Source organism: Nelumbo nucifera, chromosome 7, assembly GCF_055504915.1.
Source record: "Nelumbo nucifera cultivar China Antique chromosome 7, China Antique-T2T, whole genome shotgun sequence".
Lineage (NCBI taxonomy): Eukaryota > Viridiplantae > Streptophyta > Magnoliopsida > Proteales > Nelumbonaceae > Nelumbo > Nelumbo nucifera.
In genome coordinates, this window is record NC_142655.1 from 6,119,945 (window position 1) to 6,147,880 (window position 27,936).

Below are 27,936 nucleotides of genomic sequence, written 5' to 3' on the forward strand. Positions count from 1 at the left end.
TTCATCATAATACTTTCAATCATTTCTGCCTTGCATCTTTCCTTATCTTCAAACAATCTCCGATTTCTTTCCTCCCATGGTACCCATAGTACTGCTGCCCTTGTGCATCTCCACATCATTCTCCCTCTTTGCTTTGGCCATCTAAAAGTAGATGGCGCAAACAATCTTTCCAAGCTCATTGGGGTGTCCCACCTGCATCCAAATAGGTAGAAGAACCAACCCCAAATGCTACTAGCAAGAGGACAGGCAACAAGAATATGAAAAGCATTCTCACCATTTGACTTACATAAATAGCACCAATTTGGTGAAAGGCACCAACTAGGTCTTTTCCTCTGCAACAGATCACTAGTGTTAATTGCACTATGATATACTTCCCAACAAAAAGCACCACTTTGTGAGGGACAGGTCGACACCAAACTTCCTGTAAATGAAAAGGGTTCCCCAAGTTGGGCAGGAGAAGACAAAGACTTGAAAAAGGAGGCACAACTGAAAACACCTGAAGGATGGGGAGACCAAAGTCTAGTGTCTTGTTTAGAAGTGTCAAGCCACACCCCATCAAGCACCTGAAGTAGAGAAGACAAAGAATCCAGTTTTGAGTCCCTGACACTTCTGGGAAGTCCCAAGTTCCAAGTCGGACCAGACAAAGGTGGGGAGGGGGCAAGAAAATCAGCAACCGGTCTACCTTTGAGGGATGAAAGAGCAAAAATTGAGGGAAAGAGGGTTTTTAAAGAAGACTCTCCCACCCAAATATCTTCCCAGAATTTGATTTTGTTACCTGAATTAAGATCAAATCCAATATGACTAAGAAACGAAGGGAGAAGTCTGTGAATTGCCTTCCATGGTGAATAGCTCAATGCCCTGCTGGAAACTCCAACATCCCATCCACTCCCTGAGAGCCCATGTATACTGGTTACCACTTTGTGCCAAAGCCTATCTGTCTCACCTGGGAATCTCCATAACCACTTGTCCAAGAGAGCTTCATTCCTCTCCTTAAGTCTTCCAATGCCCAGCCCTCCCAAATCCTTCCTTCTAGTCACTACTTCCCATCTAACTAGATGATCTCTCTTCTTCTCATCAGGTCCCCACAGAAAATCCTTCCTTCTAATCACTTTTGCCTGTGTTTGGCAACATTACACTTATGCATTGACAAATGACAGACCGATGCATATTTACATTGATAATTAGATGTAAAGGCTCAGTTTGGAAGGAGTACAAATACAAATATGTACAGTGCAAATACATACAAAATACAAGGTTTTGCACTCTACATATTTGTATTTGCACTCATTCCTAACTGAGCCAAAAGTACATCAATAAAAACGAAGTAAATTTGCATTCAAATGGGTTTTTGATAAAAAAAAGCATATGTTTTATTGAAATTCATGTTTGCATCCATTACAGCTAAAAGTCTGTTTGGTAAGAAGGTAAATTTGTCAATGCAAAATTAACCCAACTTTGCAATTTATATGAACTATTTTATACTCTACATATTTACATTCACACTTATTTGCATCGTTTCCAAACAAAACCTTAGGAATGCCAATGTCATGGTGAACCAAACCAATCCACTTGAGCTAACCCTGATTCTAAACTGATCTACCCCATGAAACGAAGTCTAGAAACTATACTTCACAGTTTGAGCAATATGTGAACCCCGCCCCCGCTCCCTCTGAAGTAGAGGGTTTGCTTGGGACTGTACCCAGTTAAAACGGTTCCTTAGGGCTAACTGCCTAATGCCTATTGAGACCAATTCCTGACCATAAGCAATTAATAAAGTGAAAAAGAAGAAACAAGAATCAGTTGGTTGATGAGGCTCTTGTGGCAAGGGTATTTATTGGAGAATCAGTATGAGAATAGAAAAAGAATATCCAGAACAGACACCATAAGAGCTTGTCACCTCAAAGCATACTATAACATTTTAACCTCCACATGTCAAAGTAGAAGGAATGCTTATGTAATTTAATGTACTTACTAATTTGCTTATGCTGCACTCAAAACCTAGTCCCTATTGCAATCATTGACAGCCTTCTATGCTGTGCTGCAAATAATGTAATTCAGTTATCCCTAGACAATTAAAATGTGACAGAGTTACAGGAGCCAGAAGGTATTGACCTACCCAACTTGAGCTTTAGACATTAAGTAGCCCACAACCTACTTAAAATCTTCTTTCAGTAAATGACAAAATAATAAGCATTTCAGTTCAACCAGCTGTTACCAAACAGCCCTGAATTTGAGGGTAGCCACTAAATTCAAAAAAAAAAAAGGCCAAAGTTAGTATCCAATCCACCCCTCCCAAGGTCATGCATACCTAAGCTAAACTGCACATGTACCCTATTGCTCAGGATTCCCTACAAGCAAAAATTCTGTTCATTCTACATGGGAGTCCGGCCACACATTAGGAATACAACGGGATTCCCTGCAAGATACACTTTTTTTTTTCTTTTTTTGATAAATAACACGACGCTCTGGACATTCTTCAAGCATAGGAATCCAGTCAAACATTAGGAACATCTCCTTATGAATTTAACATACGGTTGGATGTTATATAGAGTTTTTGCATGCAAGAGATCCTGGCATCCCTGCCATCCAAGGGTCTAATTAATAATTACTATTTATTTTGAAATAAAGAACATATGGTTTTAACACATGTAGTAGTTCATAAAAAGTTATATAACCATTAGCTAGCATATTAAGACAAGTTTACTATAACTTTGGGTACCAATTGCATTGCTCTCTGCAGTCAGGTATATCTTATGGAATCTAATTCTAATTTCCATCTGAACCAAATAGGTAATTCTGATTCCAATTTCAGGGGATTTCAATTCTGATCCCAATTATAAACTAAACAGACCCATTAGGCTCCATTTGGAAATAATTAAGAGTGCAGATACAAATATATTAAGTGCAAATACAAATATGTACAATTCATACAGAGGTTCCGTCTGTATTTGCACTTTCCCCAAAAACGGGGCCTAGATTACAATTACAAGGTTTCAATGCTGAAGCCAACCCAAGAAAATTTTGGTTCAAACCATAAATGTCCTACTATGGAATTTGGGATTAAATCATTTGAAACTACATCAAATCAAATCAGCTGAAAAGCTCAGATTCATGAGAATGATACCAATATTTCTCATTTTTGTAAACGATTATTGCTTAATTATCGTATGAATCCCAAGTAGTTCGCTTGCAGGAATGGCATTTAAAGGGACTGAAACAGTTGCGACGAAAGCGAAAATGATGATTCACTTTATCATTTGGGAATTGGGGGAAACAGCAGTTAATGGACTCTCTTTTAGTAGCAAATTTTGTAAAGCTTCCGATCTTTTGAGAATAAAGAGAGGTAGACAGGTAGCTATCGTTATCAGTAAAATTCTTTCACCATAATTCCCTTATTGATAACTTACCCCACTTGTATTAGGCATTTTGACAAAGCATTTACCTCTGCAACTTCATTTTCCCATCTCAAATAGAAAGTTCAATACACTAAGATGTGTAAATCCATCCTCGGACCCTGAATAGGTCAGATTGTATTTCTCGCGTCTTTCGAGTTATTCCAGGTAATTTTCAGAAGCTGCTGCCTGCTGATCACTTTCGCAGAGTGAAGAAATTGTATAGACCCTCCTGTTCAATCAATCACTGTTCCACGGCATGACCCTTTTTTATATGTACAATCAGCTATTGCACTTCAGCAAGATGGCCGGCCAAGGCGATGAGGCGATCAACTCCAAGAAAAAAAAGCTGGTGGGCAAAAAAGAAAAGCCATGATTGTTGGGTTTCAAAGCTGGAGCTGCTTCTGCCGGTGGAATGGATCACTCAACATTTAAATAAAATCCACAGATAAATGGGTTCAATCTCATGTTTTAGTTCGCTTTTGCTTTTGAGAAACAAAACGAACCCCTTGCTTCCCAAGATCCAAGGTCTTCGCTTTACCATCATCTAGATGAACGGTTAAAGATGATGTGCCTTCCATCACCTCAGTAACTACTCCCTTGCGCCTACAGAAAGTCAAACAGATCCTGTCAAAAATACCTTCTTTATAGAAGTAAAACTAGTATGCCAAGCAAGGCATCTAATTTAAAGATTGCAAGACCATTTTTCACGTCATTTATAATTTAAGCAAAAGATGTTGCAATCTTTCTAAAAAGTACGATGGTGCAGAAAGAATGCATTACGAAGGTATGAGAAGATCAAACTTAGGAAGCACTCACCAGGAATTATCAGATGGTTGGTGAACTTCAACTCTTTTTCCAATTGCATCCTTGCCCAGCTTCTTTAAGATCCAGTTGGCACCCATTACCTCATTGACTGGATTTTCCTGATGATATTGTGTATTCTCATCATCTTCCCTGACTAGGGCTTTTTCAGTCAAGGGCGATGGTCTTTTCCTTTTTGATCTCTGCCCTTTGACAGAAGTCTTCTCTTCCTCCCCATGGGGAACCCAGGAACTCCGGTTATCAATGTAAGGATTCTTAAATTTAAGTTTCAGCAATGGTTTGGGGTCTTTTGGTACCGCATCAGAAACAGAGGGTGTGAGACTGGAGTTATTGCAGCTTTCACTATGTATATTAGGTGTACCTCTTGAATGCTTCCTCAGCAAGATATCTTCATCCTTTAATGTGGTTGTTTCGCCTACAGGCTCCACAGCAGCAGCACTTCTTTCCTGATAAGTAGATTGATAACCCTCTCTGATACTCCCCCCACTAATATTTGAATTCAAGTCAGAAACATCTGACTTGGATTTTCCCAACTTTATCAAGCTATCTTCCCTAACTCTAGGCTTATCTCCTGCAAATATCAGAGAACCAAATGAATGCTTAGTCCAAGTTAAAACAGCATATTCTATTTTTAAGTACTTGGCAATATATTGACAACATAAGCCAGGACAATAATCAAAAGGTATCAGAGCTGATTCCCTAACGAATCTCAACCATCATCCAAAACTAAGAACTACAATACCTTTACTATCTCCTAATCTGGTTAGTCCATCATGCCCATCAACCACATACTTTTTACCATTGGCCTTCTGCTGGCTAGTTTCATCACTACCTGTTCATCAAATTACCACAAATGAAAATTCATCACAAACTAACAGGAAAAAGAAAAGTCGGCAACACTTCACCATCTTTGAAAGTAAACACAGATTTTTATAGAAAAACAATTACAAAAAAAACGACAAAGAACATCAAAATGGTAGAAATGAGAAAATGAGAAGCATCTTGGCTAGTTACGGCCAAGACAAAGAACACCAAAAGACAAAAAAAAGACAGAACATCAAAAAGGTAGAAATGAGAAAAAAGACAAAGAACATCAAAAGACAAAGAACATCAAAAAAAAAAGAAAATGAGAAAATAAAAAAGAGTTAAACAAAGAAGCATCTTTCAAAGAAGAGATGATAGAAATTTGGAAGTAAAAGGAAAGTGATCAATTAAATTAAAACACCCAAAGAACATCAAAATTAAATTTGCGAAAAAGATGATCATAAACATACAGGATTCAGTGCACAAAAAGTACTAGTTACGGCATGATGATGGTAGAAAACATATTCTTATTTTCTGGCCTCTTAAAGTCCTTCAGAACAATTTCAGCATAAGAAAGCTTGATAAACTACAGTCATTTTTTTTATCAATAAAAAGAAATTTCATCGATGAAAATAGAAATTAGAGGGGTTACAGTTTATGAGTAGCCTTGGCTACCCCACTACAATGTACTGTATCCACTATTAAGTTGATTTTCACTCTTACAGTTGAGCCCAGAAACAGTGATCCCTGTTTACCCCTTGTTTGGCTAGCTGGTCTGCAAATCCATTTGCTGCTCTAGGAGTCCACCGAATTGACAGTTGCATGTCCTTGGATAGGTTTTTAATCTTCTTGATGTCATTTCTGAATAGCCAGGGTGTGCTGTTCTGTTGTTTTAGCCAACTGATGATAATTTTGGAATCCCCTTCCATAACCAGCTTTTCCACCCCCATCTCCTTAGCTTTTTTGTATCCCATATACCATTGCCTTCAGTTCAGCTGTAGTGGAATTTCCAATTCCAATGGGACCCGAAAACAGCCCCAACACATTTCCTCCATTTCTTATAGCTCCTCCAATTCCAGATCTTCCTGGGTTTCCAAAACTGCTCATTCAAAGTTTAATTTGATAAAACCTGGTTCAGGGGGAACCCAATCCTTCAGGACCTTCGTTTTTGCCGAGGAAGAGCAAACAGCTGTCCTCCAATTCCTTATTATATCATCCACTGTAAATTTTGAGAATAAATTCAGTGTTTTCACCCATGAAGTCACCTTCATCATAATACTTTCTATTAGATCTTCCTTGCATCTTTCCTTGTCTTCAAATATTCTCAGATTTCTTTCCTCCCATAGTACCCATAGCACTGCTGCCCTTGTGCACTGAATCCTGGGAGATTTGCTAGAAAATCCCTCATTATGCATCATTTTGTGCACTGAATCCTGTATGTTTCTGATTCAGTGCCCTAGTCCTCTTGCATCTTTCCTTGCATCCTTTTTCTCATCAGGTTCCCATAGAAAATCCCTCATTATCTTCTCTAACTTCTTCCCAATAGCTTGAGGCATACTAAACACTGAGAGATAGTAAACTGGCAGATTTTCTAAGGTGGCCCTAAAAAGAATGATCCTATCCCCCAAAGAAACATAATTTCTCTTCCATGCTGCCAATTTCTTTTCAAACTGCTCCAGTATCGATTCCCAGAATCCTAAATTTGTTAGGTTTGCACCTAGGGGGAGTCCAAGATATTTCAAAGGCCACTCACTCCGCAGACAACTTAATTCCTCTGCCCAAACATTGACCTCTTCTTGGGTTAAGTTAATCCCAGCTACCACACTCTTGTTGAGGTTCACCTTCGGATTTGTCACTTTTCAAAAAGATTAAACACCAACCTTAGGTACCTTGCAGCCACCTAATCTCCAATTTCACAAAAAGCAATGATGTTGTCTGCAAATTGAAGATGAGTTACCACCACACTCTCCCTTCCTACTCTCCAACCCTTTACAATACCTGTCACATCTGCCTTCCAGATCAATCTGCTAAGCACCTCCGCTAAGATCGTAAAAAAGGAAAGGGGATAGAGGGTCTCCTTGTCTCACTCCTCTTTTAGCATAAAAAAGTCTTTTACTACTCCATTGACTAATACTAAGAAATGACAAGACTGTAGACATCCTGTAATCCACCTACACCATCTCGCTCCAAATCCACACTTCCTAAGAGCCTCCAACAAAAACTCCCAACCCACAAAGTCATAGGCTTTCTCTAAATCTAATTTGCACACAATGCCTTTCTTTCCAGATCTCCTGAAATCCTCCACACATTCATTAGCTATTAGAATTTGATCCAAAATTTGCCTTTCTTGGATTAAAGCCCCTTGAAACTGAGAGATGATTGCTGGTAGGACCTTTTTTAGCTTTAGGGAGAGAACCTTGGCTAGGGTCTTATATTGGCTTGTTATCAAACTAATTGGCCTAAAGTCCTTAGGGTGGCGAGCTCCAGATTTCTTTGGGATCAGTGCTATGAAGGTAGCATTAACAATTTAACAACTCGGCTAACAACCCCTCTATGATAGAATTCCTCAAAAACTTTCATCACATCCTCTTTTAGCCACTCCCAACAATCTTGATAGAAAGCCATTATGAATCCATCGGGCCCGAGTGCCTTAGTTTGATCCATTGAGAAAATGACTTCTTTCACTTCACTCTCCTCAAAACATCTCTCTAGATTTCTGCTCACCACCTCTTCTAGAACTGGCCACTCCAATCCTTCCAACTCCCATCTTCCTGACATAGGCCTTCTAAAAATTGATTCAAAGTGATCCACCAAGACCTTAGCAATCTCGTCCTGATTTGTTAAAGTTCCATTTTCCAGTTCTAGCATAGAGATCTGATTCTTTCTTTTTCTCCTATTTGCTATCATGTGGAAGAATTTGGTGTTCCCATTCCCTTCTTTAATCCATCGCATTCTTGATTTCTTCTTCCAAGTTATTTCCTCTCTCAAAAGCATAGTTTCCAATTCTCCTTTCAAATTTAGTCTTTCCTCCTCCCCTATCTCTAAAGCCCCTCCCTCCTTTCTATTGATCTCCTCAATTCTGCTTATTAGCTTTCCCTTTCTTTGTTCTAATCTCCCAAAATTATTCAAATTCCACTCCTTTATTTTTTCTTTTAAATTCACGAGTTTCCTATGGAATCTAATCCCTTCCCAATCAGCTTGGCAGTTGTCTTCCTCCCACCACTCCTTGATTTTTTGCATATAACTCTGGGACTGTAAGCCACATGTTTTCGAATCAAAATGGCTTCGGCCCCTCTCCCTATAATCCTTGTTAAATGCAAATCGGCCAACGATCCGAAGTGATTCTGGGTAACATTCTGCTTACCACATTATTCCAATGTTCCTCCTAATCCATAGGCACAAGGAACCTGTCCAATTTTGAGCATAAAGGAATTTCTTGATAATTAGTCCACGTGAATCTTTGTTGACCACTTTCAATCTCCTTTAGCTCAAAGGTTTCTATAAACCTATTGAATCTCCTCATGCTAGTGGATACCCTCTGTCTTGGCTTGTTAGATTCATCGAGATGTCTGATCACATTAAAATCACCCCCAAGCACCACGGTCCCTACCATAGTCCTCTCACATCTGCCAACTCTTCCCACAACTCATTTCTTTCCCTGTACGAAAGAGGTCCGTAAACGTTTGTGAGCACCCATGTGCAACTGTCGTCTACCTTCCTCAATTTACAGACACTGAGAATCTCCCTATTAAGTCCTCTATGCACTCTATTGTCTCCTCATTCCACAAAGTGATTATCCCTCCCGATGCACCATACGATGGGGCCACTTTGTATCAATATTCAGGACCTTTGACTCTTGTGTCATTACAATGTATGGCTTCTCTCTCCTCAATAATTCCTTTACGAGCCTTCTTTTTGTTGCTCTCCCCAACCATCTGATTCCAACTCACCATCTTCATTTCTCCTTGGCTTTGACTCCCCTTTACAGCTTTACCCTTCCCAATCTCTTCTCCTTCCACTACTCTCACTCTCCTTAACTCTCTTGTCCCATCCACTCCTTAGTTTTTCCACCTCCCTCAATTTCCTCTTACCAGTTTTACCCCAATTGGCCTTCACCTTCATTTGGGTCTTGGGTGGAACTAACTTAGAGGTTTTCAATCCCATCCTTTCTGCCCATTTCAGTAACAGGATCTCCTCATCTGATTGGCCTTCTCTCGGGCTTTTCGCCTCTGCTTCCTCCCCTCCACCATCACTTCCCTCTTTTTCAAGTGTTGACTTCTCTATACTTTCTACTGTTACACTTTCCTCTCCTATCCCCCTAGAGACTACAAGCCCTACTTCTCCATCCTTGGCACATTCAGTATAATGGGTCTCTCTTAAGCCATGGTTTGCATCTGCAGAATCTGTAGAGGTAGCACTAGCATTATTAGTAACCATAAGCAATTTCACATTGTTACCTGACAAACCTTGCGCCCCTAGGGTGGCTAAGGCGGAAGGACTCGAGGGGGATCTCTGACCACAGCCCTGAAACCCGACTCGGCAAGTGCTTCTGTTAGGGAGTAATCCGGCTTTGGGATTGTCCTGGTTCTGGTACTTTATTCTTGCTTGGTGCTATTTAGAGACATCATTAAGCTATAGTCATTACTCATATTCCTGTTGAGACAAGCTATGTGGGCATCAAGCTGGTGTGAGCTCTCTTGAAAAGTCAAGGAATCACCTTGTTGTAATCTTCTTTTTCTATTTCAATAAATTTTCTTTCTTATTTATTAACACAAAAAGTCGGAAACCTAAAGCCAGCAATCTATAAAAAATCTACTTGAACAAAGTAGTGGCAAATAAACAAAGGTTATTCTCTTCCCCATTACTTTTCTATCCTCCTCTTTCTTTTTGTCTTTCCCTTTTAACAGATGCCTAACTTATTATTTGTTCTAATGATAATAGTCATTTGTAAACATGAAAGAGAAGTTTGAAATGTAACATAGAAGGTAGCCACTTGTATACCATTAGATGCTGTTAATTCCTGCTCTCTCTGACAGCTTGAAGCTTCAGACCTTGGAGAGGTAGTTACATTTCTGTTTCTTACACCCAAATGTATAACAAGCTTCTTTCCCTTTGTGGTTTCTGACTTGCAAACTCGTTTTCCAATTCCTTCACCTATACCCAAACCATGTGGTTCACTACTCTTAATTTTAACAACTTTGGAGGTTCTATCTTCATTTGTCACCACAATATCCTCAACAAGATTGTGCTTCACAATTCTTGATTTATTAATAGAACATCTCTCTTTGGTGTTAACAGGAATTCCAGCACTAGGAGACAAAAATGATTCTGCCCCTTCACTTATATATGAGCGCAAATGATCATTTCTCTCATCATACAAGCTGTTCTCAAGTGACTGTTCATCAAGTGGTCTATCAAAACTCTGATGAGCTTCAGTTTTCAATGTATAGTATCCTTTTTTCTTTATGTACTTTCTGTTTGAATTTTTCTTCCCATATTCTTTGGTGTTCTTTGGGGCTTTATCAACCATTCCTTTGACAGAAAACCTTAAAGAACGTCCATTTAATATAATGGGACCATTTTCTTCATCATCCGAGAATGGTGAGATTGAAAATATTTCCTCCTGAGTTGGCAATCCTGCAGCAGCCCTCAAGCTTGCAATTTCCTCTCTATCAGCTTCATCTCTCCTCCTCCAAAGTTCTGATATAGCTTCCTCTGGCTTGCTAACCTGGCCATAGGCAAAATCACCCCTACATCAATGTCAAGTTGCAAGGTTTTCCCAGCTATAAGATTTTCATATGGGTAAAAGATACCTTGTAACAGTCCCCACGACATGCAGCACATCTGTAATAAAGGTTTGTATCTGTTTGATACTGCAGATATTTTTCATCACTGCACAAGTATGTTGAAGTAAGAAATCGTCTAGATATGAACAGGCAGTTAAAGGATACTCACAGAAAAAAATAAAAAACACAAAAGAGCAGTTTTTATAAGCATAAATAATGAAGCAAATATATAGAAAAGAGTATTGAAATCAAGCCATATGACAAAATCCAGATTTGACAGTTATAAGCAAGCTAACATAGCTAGACCTGAAGACCCTACAACCATCTGCAGCCTAATCACTCTGCTGATACCATTCTTATCTTTATTGTGCCATAAGGAATGGATGAGGAAAGACAGAGGCACTTGTTCAAATAGGAAAGAACAAGGGATCAAAGCCAAGAAGATATAGATGTTGCTAGGGAAATCACAAAAACCAAATAAAAAACCTGCAGTAAGCATGAAGGTGTGCCATTGACCAATAACATGTGGGTGTCAGCTCAATAACATGTGCCACTGACCAGAATCAACTATCAAGTGCATTTATGTAGTTTTGTTTAGGTAATTACTGAGGTAGGTCCAATTTGGGTTATTTAGGTGTTGTTTGTATAGACTTCTACTTCTGTACTTTTAAAAATATCAAAGTATAAAGTACATAAAATATTTTTGCTTTGAATACCGTTTGGGTAAAAGATTTTTAAAAGTATGCTTTCCAAGACAGAAGTACCATTCTCTGTTTGGCAAAAGCACGCCCATTTTTATTTCCAGTGGTTTCGGGGTTTGAGACTGGTGATGGAAGTCAGACTCTAGCAGCAGTGAGCGGAGGTAGGGTCGAGAGTTTTATCAAAGGGTGGTTTGGTGGTCACACGTTACCACCTGTTCGCACGAAAACGAAAGCACAATTTCACCACAAGTACGAAGTATAGAAAGCTGACTTTGTGCTTTTGGGGTTTTCATACTTTTAAAAGTATGAAAGCAAAAAGTATAAAGTACATAATACAAATGCTATGTTGTATTTTTCGTACTTCTATACTTTCAAAAGTACGAAAGTACTTTATAAAAGTCTATCCAAACAGGGCCTTATTTATCATTGTACTGTTTTTATTGTTAATTTAGATGAATACAATTGATTTGTAGAAAGAACAATTGTATGAACAAGATATTTTGTGCCAAAGCAGTTCATCATTTTACATTGGGCATCCTCTTTCCCTGCCTTACACAATATCCCTTTCAGTTACATATATTGCATTTCTCTATGAATAAATCCTCAATACAATTGGTCCCTGTAGACCCCTTGACTTTCTAATGCATCTGCAATACCATCTTCTGATCTTTGTAACCAAGTAAAAGACTCGGATTCCTTGCTAAGTATCTTACAATTTTCAAGGTGTGTCTATGAACATAGACCCAGGCTGTTGTACTTTATCCATCCAACATCTGACCAGAAATCTCCTTCAACCATTATACCACAGTAAATAGTATTCCTGCTAGTTTCAACCCTTGAAGAAGAGCCAATAATTCCACTTCCACCCTTACTGAGTTACTGTGGCTAATACGGAAAGAGTAGATGGGCATACTGCACCTTCATTATCTCCAAATACTCCCCCCACACCAGATAAACCAGAGTTTTGCCAAGCAGCAGCCATCAGAGTTTAGTTTTATGAAGTTCAACTAAACATTGTTAACCTTCTCGTAAAGTAGAGAGACTGATTCTTTTGGCAGAAAGTAGAGAATGGTGAGGCAACCCGATTTCATCCCCTTAAAATACCATCCAAAAGGCTGCAAAAAGAGGTTTACTCCTGACCAAATCTTCTACTTTTACTGCAACATTTTCAAATAATGCATCTTTTGAGCAAGTTTGACCTTTAAAGATCATTGTGTTCCTTTCTTCCCAAAGGTCATAGTAAGGCAGCCTTGATGCAATTCCATAACAACCTTACCCTTCTTTTCTTTGGAAAGAAAAATTCAAAGAATTTCCTCAAAAAGGCTCTCCATGTCTAAGGGAGAGAACCACCTCCATCCAAAAAGGTTAAAGATTCCCAAATATCAGATGCAACAGGACAAGAGATCAGCAAGTGAAAAAGTAGATCACTAATTGCCATTCATGGCAAGCAAATAAAGAGACAAACCAAAGATCAAAGTTCTGACACGATATGCCCCATATCAGGTGTATCATATCGTATTGGTAGGACTCTGAAACCCCAAATAAAGGGGTGTTTCAGATTTTGACCAGTTTCAGGGAGATAGGCAAGCCTACAATTGACCCCCTGAAGCAATTTTGGAACTAAAAACAAGTTATTAGGTATCAAAACACCCAATATGCCTGTCCGTGTACGGGTGTGTTGATAATTTGAACCTTGAGACATAGGCCAACTGGGCCTACTTCTTAAAAGCCTAGTTCTTTGGTGGATTGGTCCATCCCCACTAGCTCTAATCAAGAAAACCCTTGAGGGAGTAGGAGTAAAGTCTGGAAGAAAGAAAAAGAGAGAGAGAGAGAGAGAGAGAGAGAGAGAGAGAATGAACCAAAAGGACTAGAGATCCAAATTCTGCTATCAAGTGTCACCAAATCCACGCAATCTCCTAAAGATGAAATGGGATCCAAGATGAAAAAGTTTCCTCTTCAAGACCCAAATGCCAAAGCAGACCAAAGTCAATCATAGACATGCACTTTTTATCAGCAAAAAGAACTGAGAATTTTATTAAAATGTACTAAATTTTGATATTACAATAAGTCCAATCAATCAGTCATAGACATGCATTCAGAAAAAAATTTCCTTTTTATTTAATCATAGGCCATAGATGCTAGGGAATCTCTCAGTCAGGCCACTCCCCCTGCCATAAATCCTCCCAAAATAAAGTCCTCCGCACATTAGAGATGTCATAGCAAAAAGACAGGCAAGTCATTTTGGATAAGCAAAATTAAATTCCACTGAGAGGCTACTGAGGAGGTAGTTTCCATCTCTGCATCCATACATTTAATGCCAACCCATAGATATTTTTTATCACAGTGATCAGCATCAAGTAGAAACCAGTATAACCATTTCCGCTATAAAAGAAAGATTTTTTCTTACCATCTCTCACATTCCCAACCCAATGTCTTGCTTCCTCCCACATACTATGTTCCAATTGATGAGACAGAACTTCCTTGATTCAATTAACTCCCAAAGAAAGTCTCTTGTACCTTATCTTGTGTTTGAAATATTGAAATTAATAGATCTAAAATCTATTTATCTTTTGGATATAATAATTTGCACATTTTTATTGTCATTTAGTAAAAAACTTTGATATGATTTTCCATACTGCGATTAGAAGCAGACATAGTATACTAGATAATGGAATGCAGGTTTTTGGTGCATCCCTCCCCATAAACAAAAATAAACTTGTATTCTTGTGAGCCTCCTTATCTGAAAGTGACATGGGATTTTGGATTTAGGAGAGAGGTCTGAGAGACTGGCAGACATAGTATACTAGATAATGGATGGAAAGCTGGTTTTTGACACACACAGTTTGATGTGCCCCCAAGAGACAAAACAAGATTCTAGGTAGACCAATGTGGGTGTGGTTTGGCTTTGAAAGATAAATATGCATCCCTTCCCATAAACAAAAATAAACTCGTATTCTTGTGTGCATCCTTATCTGAATATCACATGGGATTTTGGATTTAGGAGAGGTCAGAGAGACCAGCAGATCTTTTCTACTATGGATCCCATTCAGTTTATAGAAGATGTTTCCCTTCACCTTTCCATCCTTGATCAAAGAGTGTGGACTCCTAACTGCATTGACTTGTCCACTCGTGCATCCTTTTTTCATATTCTCACCCTGTCTCACACCCTTTCTGGATTCATGATGAAAGCCATTTCGTTGAGAAGAATGGTGCCCAAAATTAAAGCTTATTGTTGGGAGGTGGTACATTTGAAAATTAATAATTGTGAGCTAACAGTTTAGAGATGAATGATAGAAGAAAAGTTTAGAAAGAAGAATATAGATCTTCATATGGTGTTCATTGATCTAAAGAAAGCAAATGATAGAGTTCTTGGAAAGATAATATGGTGGGTCTTGGAAAAAGAAAGGGGTTTCAAATAGGTATATAGACTTAATTAAGGATACGCATGAGAATGCAACAACCACCCATAGGGGAGAGATATCAGACTTTACAGTTACAGTGGGTCTTCACCAAGGTTCATCGCATAGCCCTTATTTAATTGTGCTGATCATAGATGAATTGACTAAACATATTCAGTAGGATTGGTAAAAATCAGGGTACACTTAGGATTGGAGACCCAGAGATAGCTCAATGTGGCCTTTTCTGGTACCTTGATTAAATATTCATAACAAAAGAGAGAGGAGAGGGGACAAAATTCCATTAAATGACAATGCAGTGATCTCATAGAGTAGTGTTTCCTAGTCCTTGGCTTAATTTCTTAAATCAGAAATTCACAATTCCTCAATAAAGTAATATATTTTCTAATAACCTTGACCTAAACACATAGAAAACGGAAAATCTACTCATTTCTGCTTTTTAAGAAATAGTCGAAATAAACCTGATGCCATCACATTGCGGATGCACCCATTTCGAGCAATCATCACAGCAGACCATTGGTATTTGCTCAGTATCTCTAAAAACCTACAAAGATAGATCAATGGGGATCTAATCAAGCTTCTTCCAATAGAAACAAAAAGAAGTTAAACCAAAAAAAAAGAAAAACAAACATTCAACATTTGAACGAATAACTTACACCCATGCAAAACACTCAACTTTAGTTTCAAATCCATTATATTAGTGCTAAATGTAGACACACCAATCCTCGAGAAATTTAACTTTTGCATTGTGAGAATTCTTAGAACTAATATCTAATTTTATATTGGGAACAGAAGTGCAAAAAACAAAGTGTTATTGCAAATCATAGGAGAAGACTAATCAACAACAATACATAGAAGCAACGAGCCTATAGTAGGTTACCAAAAAAATAGCAACTCATACAATGGAAACGCAAACTACTAATCTGGTTTGGATGGGAACAGCCTCAGTAAAACTCCATACTTTTATTGGTGGGGGAGTGCGAAATTACAGACTAAAGAGAGATTGCTAAGGCATTCTCAGAGCATTTTAGGTTAATTTATAGAAGACCTCTAATTGTAAGGTGGGTGGCTTAAGGCATAGATTGGGAGACTTTGGGGGAGACTCAAGTGCAATTTTTGAAACGAAGATTTGAGGAGGAGGAGGAGAGTAAGGAAGCAGTTTTTTCTATGAATATATCAAAAGTTCTGGGGCCTAATAGCTTTACAATGGCAGTTTACTAAGATTTTTGGGAAATAATCAAAGATGATCTACTAAGAGTGTTTAGTGAATTTTATAGAAGAGGGGTTATTAGTCTGGGTATGAACTCTACATTCATAGCATTGGTCCCAAAGAAGAGTAGTGCTAACCAGCCAGTGAATTTCAAACCTATCAGCCTAGTGACCAATATCTACAAGGCAGCAAAGGTACTGTCTTTGAGGATTAAGAAGGTGATTCTGCCACTTATTCAGCAATCTCAATGGGCTTTTATACAAGATAGGTAGATGGTTGATCAGATTCTGATTGCGAACAAATATGTGGAGACCCTAACCTTCAGCCTTTGGATTTTGCAGTTCCAGCTGTTGAAACGTCACCGATGGCGGATAATGACCCATGTGCAATAGAAAAAGGAGGGGGTGGTGGAAAAGACAATGAGGAGAAATTGTTTAATGTGATGGTTTTGGAAAAGGATGAGGGGAGAAATGAAGTTATTGCAGGTACCCAAGAAAAGGAAAAGGAAGACTGTCGTTTGGATGAGGGAGAAGAAGGCTGTAGAGAGATACCCAAAGTAAAAGGAGAGGAACAAAAAGAAGCCAAAAGGAAGTTCACCAAAGTAAAGGTCTATCTTAGAAAGGGGGTAGAAGATGATAAAAAAAGAAAGAAAAGAATGAATGAGGTGGAAAGGCTAGCCTGTGCTGTGTCCTATGAGAAGACTGTAAATAGGAAAAGGGAGAAGAAAAGAGGAGAATAGGATTTGGGAATGAATTAGGGTTGGGGAAAAAAGAGTGAAATGAAAGTGCTTTGCTGGAATGTAAGAGATTTGGGAAGTGCAAAGAAAAGGAGAATCATCAGGAATGTGATAAGAAATGAGAGACCGGTTATAGTCATGTTACAAGAGACAAAGCTTTCGGACTTGGACAGAAGGTGGATAAAAAGTATTTGGAGTTGCAAGGGTCTAAGTTGGTCTTTTGCCCCGTCGTGGGGTGCCTCAGGTGGAATCCTTACAATGTGGAAGAATGAGGAAGTTGACTATCAAAAGGAACTAATAGGTTAGTACTCAATATCAATAAAAGCCAAGAGGATGAGTGATGGAAGGGAGTGGGTATTGACTAATGTGTATGGGCTGAATTCATATAGAGAGAGGAACTCATTCTAGGAAGAGCAAGCTGCAGTCAGAGGCATATGGGAGGGTCCGTGGTGTTTGATTGGGGATTTCAATGTAATAAGATATACAAATGAGACAAACAACCCCAACCAACCCTTAACATCCAGCATGAAACACTTCAATTCCTTGATTGAGTCCCTAGAACTAAAAGAGCCTACCTTGTTACAAGCCTCTTTCACCTGGTCAAATCTCCAAGAAAATCAAGTGTGCTCAAAACTGGATAGATTCCTATTCTCCATTGATTGGGAAGAGTTGTGGGGCACTTTGACACTAAAAGCCCTACCTAGAGTGACTTTTGATCATTGCCCTTTAAGTCTTTACCAAGAAAATCTTATTGGTGGCCCCACACCTTTTAGATTTGAAAACATGTGGCTAGAAGTTCCAAACTTTTTGCGAAGGGTAAAAGAATGGTGGTCAAAAGATGGGATTAGGGCTAGAAATAAAGTGGTGAGATTCTCTAAGAAACTGAAAAGATTGAAGGAAAAGGTCAAGGATTGGAACAAAGAGGAATTTGGAAAACTTGAGGTCATGAAGGAGGAATTAGCCAGGAAAAAAGAGGATGTGGACCAAAAGGAGGCTAGGAAAGAGTGTGGGGTGGAGGATAGAATAGAAAGATGGAACTTAAAAGTGCAATTGGAAGAGATTCTAAGAAAAGAAGAGATTTCTTGGAGGCAAAAATCTAGATGTAAATGGCTTTTAGAAGAGGATGGAAATACCAGTTTTTTCCACTCTCTAACAAATGGGAGAAGACGGAAAAACCAAATTTCTAGTGTAGAGGTGGATGGAAGAGTGATCACTACAAAAGAGGAAATTGAAAGATGCTTTGTGGATCACTTTAAGTCAATCCTAGCATCTTCTGATGAAAACATGGCAGAATTGGGAGATTTACAGTGGGACAGAGTGCCAGAATCCAAAGTTAACCTCCTAGAAAGAGCCTTCACTATTGAAGAGATACATGAAGCAATATTCTTGATGGATAGATCTAAAGCACCGGGGCTGGATGGATTTTCAATGGCTTTCTATCAGGATTGTTGGGAAATTTTGAAAGAAGAATTAATGGATGTATTTGTGGAGTTCTATCAAGAAGGAAAATTATCGCCTTGAGCAAATGCAACTTTTGTTGCTTTAGTGCCAAAAAAGGAGGCCAAAACCCCTAAGGATTACAGACCGATAAGTCTTGTGGGTAGCTTGTATAAAATCATTGCCAAAGTCCTGGGTACTGCCCTATATTATCTCTCAGAACCAAGGAGCTTTTGTAGAGGGGAGACAAATTGTGGATCAAATTGTAGTGGCAAATGAGTGTGTGGCAGCTAAGAGAAAACAAAGTGACAAAAGTTTGATTTGTAAATTGGACCTTGAAAAAGCTTATGATATGATGGATTGGTCCTTCCTGTTGAATTTAATGGAAAAGATGGGGCTAGGTGAAAGATGGAGGATGCGGATTAAAGAATGTATTAGCTTAACACATTTTTCTATTCTGGTGAATGGGGTAGCAAAGGATTTCTTCCAGGCTAAAAGAGGACCAAGAGTCTAAGACAAGGTGGCCCCTTATCTCCATTCTTATTCACCTTTGTAGCTGAAGTTTTGAGTAGACAAATCACCAAAGCTGATCAAGAAAACCAGTTTAAAGGTTGGAGGATGGGTAGATCAGAAGTGGTGGTGTCTCATTTGCAATTTGCTGATGACATAATTATTTTCTGTGAAAGCTGTGATGAAGCCAGTTTAAGGAATCTGAAAAGATTGGTGGATGAATTTCAGCAGGCCTCCAAATTGATAGTCAATTGGGGAAAAAGCTGCATAGCCAGAATCAACATTGAAGGGGGGGATATCCAAGCCAATGGCAAATATGCTAGGTTGTCAAGTGAAAAATTGGCCTCTGGGATACTTAGGAATGCCCTTGGGTGGGAATCCGAAAGCTGAAAGCTTCTGGAAACCGGTGGTAGAGAGGTTCATGAAGAAGTTGGCAATGTGGAAGAGAAATTATATTTCCTTGGGGGGAAGAATCACCTTGATAAAATCAACCTTTGCAAACCTTCCCACTTATTTCCTTTCCACCTTTAAGATCCCGGTGAAAATAGCTAGGAAATTGGAGAAGATTATGAGGGACTTTTTGTGGGAGCCAGGTGAAGAAAAGAAAAATCATTTAGTGAAATGGGAGCAAGTTTGTTACCCTAAGGACCAAGGTGGATTAGGTATAGGGAACCTAATAAAGAGAAACAAGGCCCTCCTAGGGAAATGGCTATGGAGATTCCCTTGTGAGGAAGAAAGGTTGTGGCACAGGATCATTAAAAGCTTACATGGTGATGCAGATAACAGCTGGGATGCAAAATTAGCCCCCAATGAAGCTCCATTCTCTCCTTGGAAGGCAATCTTTGAGGTATATCCAACTTTTCTTCAATTTATCAGGTTTTTTGTTGGTTGTGGCAACAAAGTTTTATTCTGGGAAGACCTTTGGTTTGGGGATGTGCCTCTTATGTTCAATTTCCCAGACCTCTACTCTTTATCAAACTATAAAAACAAACCTGTTGCTAGGTTTGGTGTGCTTTCAAAATCAGGGATCTCTTGGGATTTTGGCTTTAGAAGAGGGTTGAGGGAAAATGAGTGTGAGTCTCGTGTTGTTGATTTCAACACTTGAGAGGGTCTACTTGGACCAATCTATAGCTGATTGTAGAGTGTGGTCCCCAACTTCTGATGGTTTATTTTCCTGTGCATCTTTCTTTGGTTTGCTCACTCATATTAACCCTATGGGAGTGAACTTCCCAGTGAGAGAAATTTGGACTAAACCGATCCCTCCAAAAGTACCAAGCATTCTGTTGGGAAGTGTTCCTAGGGAAGGTAAACACTTGTGATGTGCTACAGAAAAGGAGGCCAAACAATTGCCTCTCTCCTCATGTGTGTGTCCTTTGTTTGGGATGTGGTGAAACTCTAACCTACTTACTATTATCCTATTGTTTTGCTTCTAGTATTTGGAATGTTGTTTGTTCTCTCTTTGGATGCAGATGGGCTCCCCCATAAGATGTGGTAAGTCTATTCAGCCCCTCTTTCCTGTGTCAACGGAAGAAAAGAGGAAAATGTATATGAAAGGCAGTGAGAGCAGCTACAGTATGGACTATTTGGGAGGAAAGAAACCTAAGAATCTTTTCAGGAAAAAGCAAAACAATGGAGGAAGTTATTGAAGCCATAAATATCATAACTGCACATTGGGTGAAGACCATGGAGATATTCAGAAACTACTCCACGAATGATATACTAAGGAATTGGGCTGAAATAGCACAAACAGATGTACCCAAAGTTCTTGTAAGCATGGAATGAAAGCCACCAGCACAGAACAAACTAAAACTAAATTTTGATGGGAGTTCTCTTGGCAACCCTGGAAGGGCAGGCATAGGGGGTGTATTTAGAAATTATCTGGGCGTGGTGGTGGCACTCTACTCTGGACCAATAGGTTATGGTGACTCAATACAGGCTGAATCTCTAGCCCTACTTCAAGGTCTAAAGATGGCTGAGCAGATAGGAACAACAGACTTAGAAATTGAAGGAGACTCTCTATTGATCATCTCTTGGGCCAAAAACATCACATCAGCACCTTGGAAGCTCAAGTTTATTTTCAAAGAAACTGACACACTTGCAAGGAAGTTCAACTCTCAGTTTGGTTGGGTTAAAAGGGATGCAAATGGAAATGGCAGATAACCTAGCAAAACAAGGGGCAAATAGATCTTCATTGTATTGGGCAGAATTGTAACCGATTGCTGGAGATTGCAATTTCCTATGCAATCTTTAGCTATTGTATCTTAATCTCTCTGTTATTAATGAAAGATTTTTACTAAACAAAAAAAAAAGCGGTTAAAGAGGAAAGGGAGTGGCAATCAAATTGGACTTGGAGAAAGCCAATGAACTGGTGGATTGGAATTTCTTAATTGATATCATGAGAAGGTGTGGTTTTGGGGACTTGTGGTGTAAATGGATTAGAGATTGCTTACAATCTAGTCATTACTCAGTTATTGTTAATGGGACAGTGAGTGATTTTTTTGAGGGCTTTCGTGGTCTTAGACAAGGTGATCCTCTCTATTTTTCTATTCACTTTGGTAGCTAAAGTGCTGAATAAGTTTATTTCAAGAGCAAACTTCTAGCAGTTATTCAAAGGTTGGTCAATTGGGAGAGACAATATTTTGATTACTCACTTGTAGTTTGCAGATGATATCCTGATTTTTTGTGAGGGAGACTGTAGTGAGGGGGTGGAAAATTTGAAATTGGTGGTGAAACTCTTTTGAGAGGTTGTCTAACTTGAGGATTAATGGGTCAAAGAGTTTAGTTGTTGGAATCAATGTAGAAGAAGATGATTTGAGGACAATGGCAGGTTCTCTGGGTTGTGAGAGGGGAGAGTGACCTATGAGATATTTAGGTTTACCCTTGGGTGACAACCCTATATCGGCTAGTTTTTGGACCCCTATGGTGGAGAGGGCTGAGAAGCGATTAGCTAGGAGCGACCTATGAGTTGCTTGAAGGGTATGTTGGGCTGGTTTTGGGCTCCAATTGTCATTGGCTCTGGTTTATGGGCTCCAATTGCCATTGGCTCAAGTTTTCAACACACCCCACATGCCTAGCAGTCAAAGATTTCTCATGGAGCACCCATCAAGATTAAGATCCATTTATCACTAGCATAATTACACCATAGATCATACATCCCAAGTTTTATCATTCAATGAATGAAATCAGCATTAAAAAATAAACCCTGTTTAATAGTAAAATAATAAAAGCAAAAGCCAACAAGTTCATTATTTTTTTGGAGCAAATAAAAGGATACCTTCAAGCAAACGGGACAGTAGTTTCCCTTCAAGAACAACCTGCCACAAGCATCACAGAAAGTATACCCTAGAAACCATCTGCATGTTTAAGAATAACAAATTAGTCCATATCTTGTAGGTAAAAGATGATAAACCTTACAAGACGTAAAATAGAGTTCATGAACAACTCATTTGTCATCATTTAAGCTAATAGAGCTCAACTCAACTCAACTAAGCTTTGTCCCAACTATGTGGGGTCAGCTACATCTTTTCAGCAAACAAAACTATGCATTAATTAACAATGACATTTTACTCCCCACCCCCACCCCCTGAAAGAGCTTCATGCTCAGTGTACCCATGAACTAACCATTAACAGAGACATAAAAAACCAGAGCTTTTATTTCATCACATCTCACATTGTAAGTTATTAACTTACTAAAAGGAACATTCTTTCATTTTTTTAAGAAAAAAGGAATGTCATAAATGCATATGCAGTTTTATGATACCATCATAATTAGCAATGGCTTAAATAGTACGAAAGAGAACTTCTTTGAAAAGAACAAGATTTTCCAAAGCTTATAGGAAGCTGCATTGCTTTTTATAATTAAGGTGATTATATTGATAAGAAACAGCCAAAGGTCAAAATATAAGGGCAGGAGAGGATGAATGGCTGACACATGGTATTACCATTAATATTCAGAACACCTGAGGCAACAGTGTTAGAATTAAAAATCAATACCTCGTGCTTGGGCCACTTCCAGATACATTGGACCTGCAGCTGTGGCACCTTGTATGTTTTGGGCACAAAAAAGGACCAACACTAACATTCTGCAGGATCACAAAAAAGGAGAGAAGGGTGATTATTTGGATCATTCTGTTGGGAGTCAAGGAAAAATAATTCAACAACCCACCTTGTGTGGAGGCTGCTGACAGTAGCAATGGTAAGCACTGTCACACCTTTTGCAAAACATGAATTTAGTTGGATCTCCAGCTCTGCGGCACACCTGGAAACACCAGAATGAATGCATCAGATAGTTAATATCTTCATCACTGTCAATGCATTAAATATAGGAGCAAAGAAAGCATATCATTCATAAAACCATGTATGCTGCCAACAATTTGCAGCATTCATCACAAGTATGAAAAGTTGATAATGGAAATAAATTAGAATAAATAACCCCACATCATTAAAGCCAAACTAAGATGAATTCTGGATGGAGAATTTAGATGTACCTTAATGCATTACCAAGTTAAATGCACGATGTCATGTGTTTGGGTGGCTAAATGCAAATTGCACTTTAATGCATCAAAAGAGAATGCTATAAAACCTAAATCCTGGCAAGTGCATTACCAAAACCTAGAACCTGAAAGTACTTTACACGATGAACCTATAAAAAATGTATCCAAATCCAACCTCAAATACCTAAAACAAGGAGAATAAGTTTGTGCTAGTGCCACTACATGGTTTTCTAACAATGCACAGGTTCTGTTAAATCAGGTTGTACACAGCTTAAGTAGCAGTGCCAAGATACCCAGATTCCTGTACAGACCTAACATATCAGTGTCAAATACAATATTGGATCCTGCATGGATACTTGTAGGTGCACTTTATAGCATTAACATATCTAAACTTTGTAGAATGGTATGCTTTAACATAGTATACTGTAAAAAGATCTGCCCATGTTAGAAACTTAACTAAATTTGGCAAGACATAGGTCTTAAAAAATGACGTCTAGCTTCAAAAACTAGATATAAAGCATATTTTAGGAAATCAAGGTGTAAAACTGGTCAAACAATGGGGCTACAGCAGATTGAGAATTTGAGATAGAGGGAGACTCCAAATTGGTAATTGGGTGGATGCAATCAGGGCAGCTAGGAATTTGGCAATATAGACAACTGATAAGGGAAATACTTAGCATAACAAGGGAGGTGGGTGTTTGTTTCAAGTAGATAAGGAGATCAGCAAATGGTTTTTCTGATGCCCTAGCAAAACAAGGGACTGTAAGGGAGAGACTTTACTGGGCAGTGTTGTAATGTTTGATGTTTATTGGATCAACCTTTTCTAATAAGGGTTGGCTTCTGTATTTCAGTTTAATTCATCTCTAATGAAAGTTATCGTTTCTGATTAAAAAAAGAGTCGTATCCCCACTTCCTGTGTGTCCATGTCTGGGCATTATAGAGCAGTGTTTAACAGGAGACCTTAGATGTATGTGTATGGGATGCAGTACAGACATAGCATGGGACAAAAACATCATATGTCCTCATCTTTGAATAAAACAAAAGGCAAAAAAAGGAAAAAAAAAGAAAAAAAAACAAATATATATAACTACCAATTTCGCCACTCTTTCTTCATCAGCATAAAAAATAAAAGATGTTAAGTTGGCATCAGTACAAAATAAATACACAACAATCATGGTAACAGAGAAGATATTAGAAAGAACAAAGAGCACAGATACCACACTCCAACCCATTCGCATGGTTGTCAAAATCTTACAATTTATGATACGATTCATGATCTGAATCATGAACCCAAGGGTTTTGATTTAAATCTTATGTCTGAGTCCTTTTCTATGAGAACCTTATGATTTTTGTTTGAATCATATAATTTGATTCATGAATCTTATCATTTATATAACTCATGCAGTTCAAATCAATACAATTAAGAATTAGTTTTATACTTTGTTGTTTCTTGTTTCTTTTAAGTTTGTCAATGGAGACTTGTTTTAAAGCCCTAACCACAAATCATTGGTTATTTAAGACTTTTTTTTATCAATAACTCGCAGATTTCATTAAAATTAGAGAGAAAAAACACAGGTACAAGAAGAGGGAGATAAACTCTCTTATCTCACCTAACCAAAACAACAAGACAAGAGAACAATTACAAGATAGCCCAAAACAAAGAGTCCCTAGATGTCCCTTGTTTAGCTAACCCATTAGCAAAGGAGTTAGCACTTCTTTTAACCCAACTCATCTTCACCTCAACATTCTTGGTTAACCAATTAAATTTCCTCTTCTCATTGCTGTAGTTCCAAAAATTAGCAGTATCATTTCTCAACCAATCCACTACCAGTTTAGAATCGCCTTCTATGACCAATTTGGGGATATTCAGTTCAATTACCCTTTGAGTTCCTTCAATAACAGCTGAAATCTCAGCTCTAAGAGAACCATCCATTCCAATTGGCCCCGAAAAGAGAGCAATTATCACTCCCTCATTTCTTAAGACACCCCCAATACCTGATGGACCCAGATTACCCATGCTACTTCCATCAAAATTAAGTTTGATAAAAACACTAGGAGAAGGAGTCCAAGAGGGTAGGGATGTGTCTTTAACTGAACTCTTCTAACTATCTCATTTTCTTCTACAGCATCTCTCTTTGCAAATATCACTCAATGACTCTGAAAGAAAGTGGCCTTTGAATGATCCCATTTCTACAACAAGCCACTAAGAACCTACAGCAAGCAAATTAAGCAGAAATTTGAGTTCTCAGTTTCTTTCTTCATTCTTTTTATGTTATAATTGAAAGAATTTTATCCTGCTGCTCATAGTTGAAAATTGAAGGAACTTAGTGCAGCACTGGATGTTCTGCATTTTCTTACATCATGACTCAAAACCAAGATTTTCCCATAAACCTGGACATCATTTCTTGATTTATTCCATTGAACAAGCTTTGGTGCAAGATCAAAAAGTAAGGAGAGAGAGAGAGAGAGAGAATTTTGTAGTGAGGTGAAACAATGCAGAAATTTTGTTCTGATCTTTAAAAGTGAGAACGCAACACACGCACCAAACAAAATTTTCTAAGGTACAAAACAAAGATCATTATTTTTTTCTAATTGTACAAAACATAAACATAAAGAACAATATAAGCATAAAAAACAATCACCTCACAAATCCGGCAAGAGGGGCAGATCCATGAACTCCAGTGAAATAAATCTGCATGAGAAGCCACATAAAGACAATGTTATAACATGCTAGAATTATGTTGACACCGTCTAGCTGGAAAGATTTGGGAAAATAAAAGGGACCTCTATGTTGAGCCCAATTTTTCAGGCAATTCCTATGATACTTCTTGTTGCAAATTTTGCATGGGAGCATCCTCATTGCTCTGTCACTTCCTTCATTTTCACCTTGAAAACATAAGCGACACATCACTTTGACAGTAGAAGAATTCTGGTTTTCTCCAATGATATCCCAAACTTTTTCCGTAGAGGCATCCTGAGATTTCAAAAATCAAACAAATAAATATTTCTAGCGTATGGAAAAAAAATAATACCATTACCCAGTGTTGGTCCCAGCTATCTGGGACCTTGAGAGGTAAGGATTGTATACAGACCTAACCTTTGGCATTTTTTGCACAAAGTGACTGCTTAAAGACTTGAATCCACATTTCTCATGTTTGTCAGCCTAAGATTTTACCATTACATCAAGCAATTGCCCCTATTTCTAGTGCAAGAACAAGGAGCCCAAAAGTAGAAACAGGTTTTAACAAGTGAATTTACTCTGCAAGCCGTCAAGGGTGAAAAAAAGGCTCCAAAAATGTAGAGCCTTGATATCCAGGTAAGAATTTTTTTATGAGTCAGATAAAATATTATTTTTCTTCTTTTAATTTCTTTCTTTTTTTTTCTTTGGGTGGGGTTGGGGTGGGGGAAGATTAACCATTTTCAAGCTAAAATAGGGCCAAAGTTACTAACCACATAGTAAAATGAAAAACTACCTTGCATCATAACCCCCCACGACATTGCTTTTAAATCTATTCATTCTTTGCATTCTTAAACGGTCAACCACCCAATTAGCATTGTTCTTCCGCAAACGATATTCATACAATCAAAACAGATAAAAGCATTAAGTAGCTCTCGTAAAGAAAAATGAGAAAAAAAAAATATTGCCAATAACTAAAAGAAAAGGAAGAACTACAATTGCAATAGAATGGAAATTAAAAGAAAATCATTATACTTTAATCGTCGTAATTTATTCACAGCCCAAGCAGCACTAAAAACAATTAAAGTCGACTACATGAAGAAATTATAACGAAATAACTTATTTTATCATCACCTTAGATGCCAGATATAAAAAGATTAAAATAAATACCGAAATTGACCATCAAACAACAATTTAAGAACCTCACCGCCAAATCTCCGGTTTCAAACCTCCGAGCATAATCCTCGGCAGCCAAAGACGCTGCAACTGCCCTCTTGTGCATTGCAGCCCGCTTCGACTGTGCCGACAAATTCTCTTCCCCTTCATCTCCACCTCCAAACCCATCAGTCACCGGAGTTACCGCTGGAGTGGGCACAACAATCCGAGGGACCAAAACCTGAACTGTGTCCTTCTCTCTAGCCCTAAGCGACCACGGATCGCGCAAGAACTCCTCGACCCTAAAAACCTCTTCCAAGAAATCCTTCCGACCCTTCTCGCTCTGGAGCTTCCGCGGAAACCCAAGCGTGCAGAAACAGATTTTTCGGCTGCATCAGACAAAACAAGTAACGCTGAGAGAGAGGGGGGGAGAGGGTTCTGTTAAACTTAAAAGGGAGTTTGACTGAGACGAAACGAACCGTGTAATTGGGCAAGCAACGTGAAAGGCCATAAGATTTGATTCGATTTTTTGAAGTTGTATTTTCTTTTAGGCGGGTTTTCTCCTGTAATCAATCGTTTCAGCATAAAACGCAAAAATTAAAAAATAAAACATAAAAATAAAGAAGAAGCTATACACTGCCCCCTTTAGAGCGAAATGCACCTTCGGTCCTTCCTATTCGCACACCGGTCGATGCAAAGTATCCGTGTAGGTTAAAAGACGATGTAGGGTAAACCTCTCTAGTCGCACGCACGACCACACCAAAAGCCTTGAGCTCTAGGGTTTAAAACACAAG

At 38.5% G+C, this 27,936-nt stretch overlaps 1 protein-coding gene across 2 annotated transcripts; it reads right to left on the bottom strand.

Moving 5' to 3' along the window:
* Window positions 1–2,800: 2,800 nt before the first annotated feature.
* On the bottom strand, window positions 2,801–27,936 carry LOC104597390 (uncharacterized). 2 transcript variants are annotated; one of them, XM_010258884.3, is made up of 14 exons: window positions 27,804–27,936; window positions 27,622–27,705; window positions 27,195–27,531; window positions 26,095–26,284; window positions 25,953–26,002; window positions 22,983–23,075; window positions 22,811–22,899; window positions 22,092–22,170; window positions 15,386–15,468; window positions 10,835–10,913; window positions 10,023–10,749; window positions 4,960–5,049; window positions 4,212–4,788; window positions 2,801–3,998 (listed from the first exon to the last, which is right to left on the bottom strand). In XM_010258884.3, the coding sequence occupies exons 2-14, from the start codon at window positions 27,651–27,653 to the stop codon at window positions 3,857–3,859; spliced, it is 2,568 nt and encodes an 855-aa protein (XP_010257186.1). In that variant the 5' UTR covers window positions 27,654–27,705; window positions 27,804–27,936; the 3' UTR covers window positions 2,801–3,856. The 2 variants fall into 2 exon arrangements, with proteins under 2 accessions (XP_010257186.1, XP_010257187.1); XM_010258885.2 differs by having other exon boundaries at window positions 27,778–27,839.